This window comes from Macrobrachium nipponense, chromosome 12 (genome assembly GCF_015104395.2).
Source record: "Macrobrachium nipponense isolate FS-2020 chromosome 12, ASM1510439v2, whole genome shotgun sequence".
NCBI lineage: Eukaryota > Metazoa > Arthropoda > Malacostraca > Decapoda > Palaemonidae > Macrobrachium > Macrobrachium nipponense.
The window spans coordinates 92,419,422-92,430,779 of NC_087205.1; the positions used below are offsets into that span (position 1 = coordinate 92,419,422).

The 11,358-nt window shown below is 39.1% G+C and overlaps 1 protein-coding gene across 1 annotated transcript in view; it reads right to left on the bottom strand.

Annotated features, from left to right (window-relative positions):
- The window catches only part of LOC135224666 (mitogen-activated protein kinase-binding protein 1-like), a 280,544-nt gene that overhangs the window by 47,098 nt on the left and 222,088 nt on the right, over positions 1 to 11,358 (bottom strand). Inside the window, 5 exon segments of the mRNA XM_064263885.1 lie at positions 872 to 1,004; positions 1,007 to 1,031; positions 1,243 to 1,317; positions 1,319 to 1,426; positions 2,156 to 2,371. Coding sequence (XP_064119955.1) covers positions 872 to 1,004; positions 1,007 to 1,031; positions 1,243 to 1,317; positions 1,319 to 1,426; positions 2,156 to 2,371 — 557 coding nt within the window.

Sequence of the window (11,358 nt, forward strand, 5' to 3'; positions counted from 1 at the left end):
TACTGTATTGGTGGTATTATTTATAAAAAAAAAATAACTGAGAAAAATAACAATATCATATCTTGAGAAGAGTGGACTCATGCAAAAGTTCATGTACTGTAATGATTAGAGCTATCAGTGAATTCTAGACAAATGTGACCATGAAACCAGAAGATGTAAGTGAATGCAACAGGAACACATGATCGTCAACGTACGTGAAGGAAAATGTGACAGTGAAACTCTACTTCTAACGTATGCCTAAAATGAAACAAGACTACCTCCTTTAGATGAATACAGTTGTAATCAACAGGTTGGATACATGCACAATGGCATGGCTGTTGTATAATCTAACTGGATGAGGATGCCTGAATAAATGGATAAAGATGTGTAAATAAACCCACAGAAATTTTTGTGTAAGGTATGTAAGATAGAGGCACGATAGATACATATGTCATTAAAATTTCAACAATGAATTACAGTATACGTATATGAGTTTAAAAGGCTAATAGGAAAAAGACAAGTCATAAATGCTTTGCTCTGTCTTAAGAGATTTACTGTTAGGTTACTGTATTCACTGCAACAAAATCCTGTAGGTAATCAGTTCTACCAATAAACCAAGCAGGATAATCTATTAACACAATAGGGTTTGGTGTTAGCTGGGGTACCATGAGCTTACACATTCTCAAGAGTAAAAATGTCAACAAGTTATGTCTAAATGCACTTTGCTACCAGGTATGAGAAGACTATTCAAAAGTGCAAGTATAAATGATGCAATATTAATAATCATACAATATTACATGGTAAGGCTTACAAGCGTCATATAAATAGTATGTTAGAGGGGGAACTAAAAATTACTGTAACCCAATTGGCAAGCAAATCATTTTACCCTTACCTGATGGTTAGCCCTTTGGAAACATCCACACCAAGGTAATGCGTTCTTGGCAGGGTAGTAATAAACTGGAGGTTATGGGGGCTGAAGCATCGCACAATTCCCTCTGCACAGCCAACAAATATGTACTCATCGCCAGAACCAGACAGTTGGCACTTGTTGTCTGTACAATAAAGAACGAGTAAAAAATGTTATGACATGTGGACCAACACACAAATTCAACATTCCAAAACAAACTTTGGCTATGAATGATGTGCTATCTTTACAAATATGAAAATGCATCACATTTCAGATTGTCATTCATGGCAAACTAAGTAACTAAAGCACTGGAAGAGGATGGTTCAATATTCTTAGAGAGAGAGAGAGAAACTTACCCTCAGCTCCACCCACTTATCCAGAAGCCTCCTGTTATTGAATTCGCACAGAAGGCCTGACTTGGTGATGGCGAAAGGTGGAATCCCCCATTTCCCCTCGGCCACAAGCAACATCACAGAAGTAGTTGTTTCTCTGCTCTCCGAGGATTGCAGACCGGCCAGTCAGGGGCACTGGCTCTTTGAACTGGTGAGGAAAATTAAAGGAAAGTTATTCACAGCCACAATAACGTAACCATGCAGTTCAGTCGACCCCTTTAGCAATGTGTCATTGTTCCTGAAAACAGCAATTTGAAACCCTCAGTGAAATACTGTATTTTGGCCTTCATATTCACGAACCATACTTTAAACCATTGCAGACTAATCTCAGAAACATTTTTCAGTTCTGTTTAAATCTGACCATCTTTCAATGACACAAACAACAAACTTTCAGTTTTGCTTTTCGTCCAAAACCATACATGTTGCACAATCTGCTATTTTGGAGAGGTTCCAAACCTATGGGTTGACATGACTGGAAATAACCCAATATTTTATTGGTTCTACAATTTAATGACCTTCAAAATATATAAGTGTTATAACCATTTGGATCTAGTAGTCAAGGGACCCTTTAGTGATGATTTATTGAAAGTGAGATTAAAAAAATAAATCACTAATGCAGAGAAAACCTATCTATTCAATACAGTACTGTAGTGATGATAAAGTTTAATATCATTCTTCTCAATTACACTTTTGAAGGGAAAATAAGTTCTATAGTACTTTAAATTATTACATATGAATCTTAACTTACTTAGAAACTAAGTGTATTTACATAAAAAAAAATATATTAGAAATCTTCATTGAGCATCTATGACAAAATGCTGTTATTACCAAGCAACCTGTCCAAGAAGTAACGAATCACAACTAACGAAATTCCTACCTTAGAACCCCGTGCAACTTCAAGGTACCAAAACTTAACGTGGCGGTTCCCGACGGTCACAAAATAGGACCCATTTTCGGCAAAGCTGATAGCCTTAACTTTACTGGAAAACTTGTTGGAAGCAACTTTGATACCTCCTCGCCAGTCCCAAACATTCACTATCATGTCATGTTGGGAGCCGACCGACACCACGTACTTCTGGGTCGGGGAAAATGCCTGAAATGAAAAATATAACATGAATTACATACAGTTGTATAAGAAGTGCATGAAAGGCATAGAGAATTCAAAGACGAAATGTTAAGACAAAATCAGTATCTTCAAATACTGTATAAATACGATTATTCAATTGCCAGGTAAAATGTATGTGTATAAGTGCACCACTATGATGATCATATGTGCACCCATTGACACATTATGTATGTATGTATGCTTTTGATGATAGCTGGGTGGTCAAAATTAGTCTATTGTATCTACTAAACCAGTCCATGGTTTGCATCCAGTCCAGTGCAGAAGCATATACCAATTATAATTCCCCTTTGGTAAGTTATTCCCAGGAAGCGGAAAATTCAATATCAAATGATATTTGCTGCTTATATATGTGGATATAAACAAAGGTATACATGTATATGTGAAACAAATTTATCCTGTACTGTTCCTACTGTACCAGTGTGCCCAAGAAAATTACCTTCATTATCAAGTACAGTAAATTATGCTAGACCAAAACTTCCTTAACAATTTAGGTTTTTTCCCTTGAACTTACAAAGTCATCAAAAGTGCAGGAGGTTTATTCTTGACTATTTATTGATGTTTTTTTTTACTCCCTTGTAAGCTTAGAAAAAATGACCTAACTTGATAAGGTTCACAACTAACATCACAAGGAATTATTTCCCTTAGTGGCTTGACAAGTTGCTGTGCTACAAGAGTATTCGTTTTAAGACGCTCTTTTTCTGTTTACATTTACTTCTACAAGTGTACAAGTGTTGATGGAGAGTTACAAAATGCCACATCCTTATAAGCAGAAAGATGTGTTAACAAATTCTGACCCAATATAATAACAGGCTCAGGAGAGAGTGCATGTGAAGCTGCAGCCACCATGTACAAGTATCGTTGAACATACAAGCAAAATACGTTGATTCTATAAATTTTTTTTTTCTACAAATAAATACCTGAACCGCTTCCATATTTCTATTCTAACAGCTCAATTACTTAAATAGAGCAGATTTTTGTTTTGTTCAACCAAACTTATTTTCCTAATCCTGATTTATATTCCTGCTGTGTACCCAAGTCCAAAATCATGAAACAAAAAGAACAAATACTCTACATTTTAAATAAAGTAAAAAAAATATATATATAATTGTTGTTTAAAATTAGCAAAATCAAAGGTTAGAGATATTTTCTATATATATAAAAATGACATTCAAAATTATCATATACCTAAGCTCTGAACATTTATGAAAAAAGGAAATATCTAATAAAAACGCAATTTTCGCAGTGAATCGAAATGATGGATGTAGTCTGTGCACCAAGAGACATCAATTAAAACTTATCTGGTCCACTGAAACTGTCGACCTTGAATCTAATGATATATTTAAGCAGAAGTACCGGAAACCAGAAAGAAATTTATTACAAAAGCAGACTGGCACGAAAACGCAGTGGTTGTAGACGTGACAATTTAAGAGATAACTTTTCCTTCTGCTAAGTTAAACAGTATAACAAAAGCCACGCCAAGCAAAATGAAGGATACAGAAAATAGACATTAGTTCGTAAGAACTCGGGTGAAATGTCCATGTGTTTTTTTAAGGTGCATGCAATTGGCTAAGAATGACACTGCAGACAGCATCATTATACACTAAGCATCATTATACGCTAAGAACAACACTGCAGACAGCAACATTATACGCTAAGAACGACACTATAGACAGCATCATTATACACTAAGAACGACACTGCAGAGAGCATCATTATACACGAAGAACAACACTGCTACGCTAAGAACGACACTGCAGTCAGCATCATTATACACTAAGAATGACACCGCAGACAGCATCATTATACACTAAGAACGACACTGCAGACAGCATCATTATACGCTAAGAACGACACAGCAGACAGCATCATTATACGCTAAGAACAACACTGAAGACAGCATCATTATACGCTAAGAACGACACTGTAGACCGCATCATTATACGCTAAGAACGACACTGCAGAGAGCATCATTATACACTAAGAACGACACTGCAGACAGCATCATTATACGCTAAGAACGACACCGCAGACAGCATCATTATACACTAAGAACGACACTGCTGACAGCATCATTATACGCTAAGAACGACACTGCAGACAGCATCGTTATATGCTAAGAACGACTGCAGACAGCATCATTATACGCTAAGAACAACGACTGGAGAGAGCCTCATTATACGCTAAGAACGGCACTGCAGATAACATCATTATACACTAAGAACGACACTACAGAGAGCATCATTATACGCTAAGAACGACACTGCAGATAGCATCATTATACGCTAAGAACGACTGGAGAGAGCCTCATTATACGCTAAGAACGGCACTGCAGATAACATCATTATACACTAAGAACGACACTACAGAGAGCATCATTATACGCTAAGAACGACACTGCAGACAGCATCATTATACGCTAAGAACGACTGGAGAGAGCCTCATTATACGCTAAGAACGGCACTGCAGATAACATCATTATACTAGAACTAAGCGCACTACAGAGAGCATCATTATACGCTAAGAACGACACTACAGAGAGCATCATTATACGCTAAGAACGACACTGAAGACAGCATCATTATACGCTAAGACAACATCATTATACGCTAAGACAACATCATTATACGCTAAGACAACATCATTTATACGCTAAAATGTATGCACCGACTTAAAAACAAACATCATGACATGGTGCAAGTGTGTATACAACTCTCAACACGGACACAGAGGTGAATTCGTGAATATATTCGCTTGTTCTGGATTCAAACACGCACGACGTGCACGTGGGTTTCTGTCGGCAATTTCAAATGATTCAGTGTGCCGTAAAAAAACCCGAATCCAATTTTATATCATTACAGAAACTTGGAAGCGAACTCTTTAATACCTGCGCAGTTGAAAGAAGAAGAAGAAGAAGAAGGAAGAAGAAGAAGAAGAAGACGAATGGATGAATAAAGAATAAGAAGTAGAAAAGAATAAGACTCGAAAAAATCGCATAAATCCAGCTGAACTTTTAACGCAGTCCAAAGGCTCTCTCTCTCTCTCTCTCTCTCTCTCTCTCTCTCTCTCTCTCTCTGACAACCGCTTCCTCCGCTGTCTGTCTGGTCGAGCCTCTCTCTCTATTTTGCGGTACCAGAAATGGTCCAAAATTTGGGCTAAATGCTCCTTTCCTCTCACGGTAATAGAGGACTTAGAGACCGAAACGGAAAGCAGATATAATTCAAGACAGTAAGTGCCAGCGCAGGCAGATATAATTTATCGAATATTGCGAGATTTAGATTTTTACAACCTTTACTCACCAGTGACCCAAGTCCGCCATCCTGACGAAACTGACATGGAAAATGCACTACGTTCTGGTATATTAAACAGACAAACACGACAAGGATTTCTAGTAAGATACTCCCTCAAACCCCTCTTTCTCAAGTAAAACAAAATACACGCTTGTGAAATTCACATCGAGTTCGCCAAACATTCTACTCGCCAATGCTTCTTGAAACGGTGAGAGCGAGAAAAGGCGTTACCTAAAATAAAAATGAAAAATCTACTTCTTCTAAAATAAAAAGGAAACATAAAGGGATTAAAAGTTGTTATCTAAGAGCGAGAATGCGAAAAAAAAAAGTTTTTAGATCCACAACAAAGGCTGAGGGCCGCACCCCTGTATATACACCAGCCAGCCGGGAGACTACAACGGCGAGGATAAGTTTTTACAGCATCGTTGAAATTCCTTTCAAAATTCCTGCAGTGGACTAGTTGTTCATTTTCCTGCGATCATTTCTCTTACGATTTCTGGCATTTTCCTTCTATCGCTTATCTGACGATTTTCCTCAATCAAGCTTACGCTTAATTGTAACTATAATGTCTCGGGCGCTTCCCTTGACAGAGACGCAGGCAACAGGATTTGGCTCAATTCGAACTGTTATATTATATCCCAGTAGTCTCGGATTTTGCGCCCGTACTGAAAGTCCTCTTCCTTTGCTCTCTCTCTCTCTCTCTCTCTCTTTTTACCGGGGAGGGGCCAAGAGCTAATATTGATAGGAACTCCTGTAGGGGACAGCAGAGGCCGAAGAAGACGCGTGGGGGAACCAGTACGAGGTGCGCAGTCGCGCTCAGTTTCTCCAGCAATCTCTCCCGTCAAATACGAAACGCAAAACTCAATTGTCACCGACAGTAATCGGCCAAGTGCACCACACACACACTTCGTTTGCCTGATGCATGCATAATCAAGTCTCTCTCTCTCTCTCTCTCTCTCTCTCTCTCTCTCTCCTCTCTCTCAGATAATGGTGATATTCTTGTATATATTGCTGTTTATCTTTTTATTTTGTTAGGGTTGTAGAAATCCTCTCTCTCTCATAATGGTGATATTCTCGTATATATTGTTGTTAATCAATTTATATATTGTTGTTTATCAATTTATTTTGTAACTGTTGTAGAAATCCTCTCTCTCTCTCTCTCTCATAATAGTGATATGGTTGTATATATGGCTGCTTATCATTTTATTTTGTTAGTGTTGCAGAAATGTCTCTCTCTCTCTCTCTCTCTCATACTGGTGATATTCTTGTATATACTGCTGCATATCATTTTATTTTGTTTCTGTTTTCGAAATCTCTCTCTCTCTCTCTCTCTCTCTCTCTCTTCTCTTCTCTCCTCTTCTCTCTCTCTCGCTCTGTGTGTGTGTGTGTTTGACTCCACACCTGAGAGCCCCCACACAACGCTGCATATGGACTAAATTGCCTTCTGATTATGTCCTATACCAACTTCATCGCTACGAAATGACTGTCTTGAACATGTCAACCGGAGTTGCGATTTGCAAAATATCGAGGACGTAAAAGAATTAAAGATGAAAAAAACAAAAAAACGCATCTATCATCCAAGTTCAAATGGCGACCTTCGCTATTTGTGGGGTTTAAATACAGGTGTGTATGTGATTTAAATTTCTGTGGCCAAAATACTTTGAATCCCACGATGGTAAGTGACGATATTTGCAGAGATGTGTAAGGGTCGTAAATTCTTTATGGTAAATATATGCTGGTGATAGATTCTCCCCCATTACTTGGATACAGCTTTTGAGAGAGAGAGAGAGAGAGAGAGAGAGAGAGAGAGAGAGAGAGAGAGAGAGAGAGAGAGAGAGAGTCTGTTGCGCATTTACAATATGAAAATATTTTTAATCAGTCTTAATCAATTCTTGAACTTATTACAAAATCGTGGGTAACTACACACACACACACACACACACACTGTTGCGCATTTACAATCTTCTTCGGTTTATCAATTCTTGAACTTATTACAAAATCGTGGGTTACTACAGAGAGAGAGAGAGAGAGAGAGAGAGAGAGAGAGAGAGAGAGAGAGAGAGAGAGAGAGAGAGAGAGAGTCTCTCCCCCTACAATGATCTGTTGTATTTACTCCCTAATAGCTACGTACACAAAACATACTCCTACATTCTTCCAATGTCCATGTAAACATTCAGTGTTTCAGAATGATCTCAAATTTCTCTTCTGCCTAACAAAACAAAAAAAACAAAAAAAACTTTCCGGTTCATGCAAGTTCCTCTCACTATCCTTAATTACTTCTATACTATCACCACAAAACATCACCCTCTCGTCACTGTCACACGAGCTGCCTTCATTTTATCCAGTGACTGCTCCTCCTACCTCTAATTTCCTTATTCTGATTTCTCATATCACTCCGACCATAAGCAGCCACATAGCAAAATCTTTTAAGACCCATTTTCACACCAAACCAGTCACTCACTCGGCTACATGATCCAACTTTTTGCTATTCTCGAACAATTATCTCCTTAATCCAACACAGTCCAAGCGCCACCCCACTACAGAGGGCTGTCTTTTGAATGGGGGACCTTGTTCCGAAACCCTGTTGTTGTTATTGTTGTTGTGTTGTTGGTGGGTAGACTTCGGTCGTCAAGAGAAACTGGTTCTCCTGCCTAACCGGGCTTATATCCTGGTACTTCTGCTCCCTGCCAAGTAATTCTGCCAAGCAATGTCCATCTAGATGATTACCATAATGGATTTCTCCTAAAAAGGTGCCACCGCCATCGAACGTATTCGACAGGACCCTCGACAAATCGCTTGTTTACGTTAAGCTATCGATTATGAAATGGGAGATTCTTCTGGTGCTCTTGGTCCGATTCTTAAAAGGTTTTGCGTTCGTGCTTTTAATTCCATGAGTTTGCAGGGGGGGGGGGGGTTTAGGCGTTTAGGAATGCGCCCAGAAATGTGTCAAACTTAAATACAGGAACAATTCTAAACAAACCTACAGAAAAACACTAATATTGCTACACAAACCCGCACAAATATAGCAACAGACCTACACAGACATAGGAACAATTCTACACTCACCTACACAAATACAGGAACAATCCTACACAAATACACTAACATGTCTACACATACCTGCACAATACAGGAACAATCCTACACAAATACACTAACATGTCTAACACATTCCTGCACAAATACAGGAAAAACAAATTCCTACACAAATACACTAACATGTCTACACATACCTGCACAATACAGGAACAATCCTACACAAATACACGACATTTCTACATTAAACTGCACAAATACAGGAACATTTCTTCACGAACCTACACAAATACAATAACATTCCTACACAAACCTACACAAATACAGGAACAAACCTGCAAACACACGGGAACATTTCTTCATAAACCTACACAGCCTAACATTTCTACATAAACCTAAACAAATACAGGAACAATTCTACACAAACCTACACGAATACACTAACATTGCTACACAAACCTGCACAATACAGGAACAATCCTACACAAATACACTAACATTGCTACACAAACCTGCACAAATGCAGGAACAAACCTATACAACTTTAGGAACATTTCTTCACAACCCTACGCAAATATAGGAGCAAATTCTACAGAGAATCACTGTACAAAAGATCGCCCCCAAAAACTCACACACACACACACACACACACACACACACAGCAACATTCCGTACCAACAAAAGGAGGAGAAAGGTTATCGAGGCATCTGGCCTTATTCATTGTTTGCGAGGGCATTTGGAGTCAAGGCGGGAGGGACAAAAGAGGTTATCTGAGAATCTTTGTCCTTCGGTGTTTTCTGTTTTGCTGACCCAGAGGCCCTTGGAATAGGGAACCCAGTCAACCTATATCTAGCCCAGCAGGGGAAAGTAAAGCACAAGCAGAATAGAATATAGAGAATTCAGGTCAAAGGTCAATCGCTGGGATCTATGATGAGGTCATTCAGCGCTGAAACGGAAATTGACAGTAGAAAGGTTTGAAAGGTGTATTAAGAGGCAAATATCGCAGCTGCACTATGAAACAACTGCTAGTGTAGAAGTAAGATAAAAAAGAGAGAATATGAACGGAGGTACAGCAAAAGGAATGACAGGGGTTGCATCTAAGGGCCGAAGGGACGCTGCCAAGAACCTTAAGTAATGCCCACAGTGCACCGCATGAGGAACACTGACGGCACTAGCCTCTTACGGGGCACACATTTATAATGGGGATGAAAACCTACAATACAGAAAAAAATAAAGGGATTAAAAGGAGTTATCTAAAAACTAAAGGCGAAAAAAAGCTCAAGATAATTTTGGATCATTTCTGCCTAGAATAAAAGCAGATTTTCTGCTATATTATTAAAATAAGACAAACCTACACCGAGTATCACGAAAAAGGAAGAAATATTATGCCTTCGATTCGTTTTGAAACTGACGGGGAAGAGGCTATACGTGTATGACACGTCTCTGGATAGTAGTCTCCTTTCTCCCACTCATAGAACACTTCTTAAAAAATATAGTTGTAAAGCTTTATATGTATATGAATCATGGAAATGTGATATGACTTATATATTATGTATATATAATAATGAGATGCCAGTGGCCCTGTATGGCAAAATTGTACAGCTGTGGAAGTCATCGTCCGATTCGACACAAGTACGACAGAGCTCATACTTTTCCCACTAATGTTTGGGTATCATGAATAATATTGGGTATAACGCAGCCTACGTTTCCCACTAATGTTTTGGGTTATCATGAATAATGTTGGGTACAGAGAACACTTTTGGGGTACAATGCATGCAGATGTGGTATGATTTATACACGTCCACAATCTCTCAAAAAATATATGGGAATTAGAATACAGGATTCAGGCCAAAGGGCCAAAGCACTGGGACCTATGAGATCATTAAGCGGTGAAATGGGAACCGATGGTAAAAGGTTTGAGAGGTATAACAGCAGGTAAGCCTCAAAGCAGTTGCACTATGAAACAATTGTTAAAAAGAGGGTGGAAAGTAAGATGGGAGAAAGAGAATGAAAGGACGCTGCAAAGATCATTAAGTCATGCCTACTATGCAACGCGTGAGGTACACTGATGGCACTACCTCCCTACGGGGTCAAAATATTTGGGGGATCCTTGCAGAGAAACTAAAGCCCTCTCTTTTCTTCCAGCGTGAAGACAACACTAACATACGAACTCCCAAATATTATCACTCGAAGTATTACACCCATTTAGTCGACTGCCGACACTATCGCGACAGTAACCAAAATGGAATCGGAACTATCGCCAATTCAAGTCCTTCTATAGAAGGGACCCGAGAAAAATGTGGATTTCTAGGAACGAAGTGAACAGAAAGATGACGAGTGTACCGTCCACAGATTTACCTGTCGTCTTAATCCCTTTTTATCAGGAGTCCCTCAGGGAGAAGGAATCCTTCCTGCCCTACCCCCTTTTATCAGGAGTCCCTTGAGGAGATGGACTCCTTCCTGCCTTACCGGAGAAGAAGACTTCAGAGGCCTTATCAGATGGGTAATGAGACGATAACTCCCTGGCGAAATTTTCGTCCAGGGCAACAAATGGTTGTGGAAGATCAGCTGGGCTCAGATCACCAGCGAACCAAGAAGAAGAAGAAGAAGAAGAAGAAGAAGAAGAAGAAG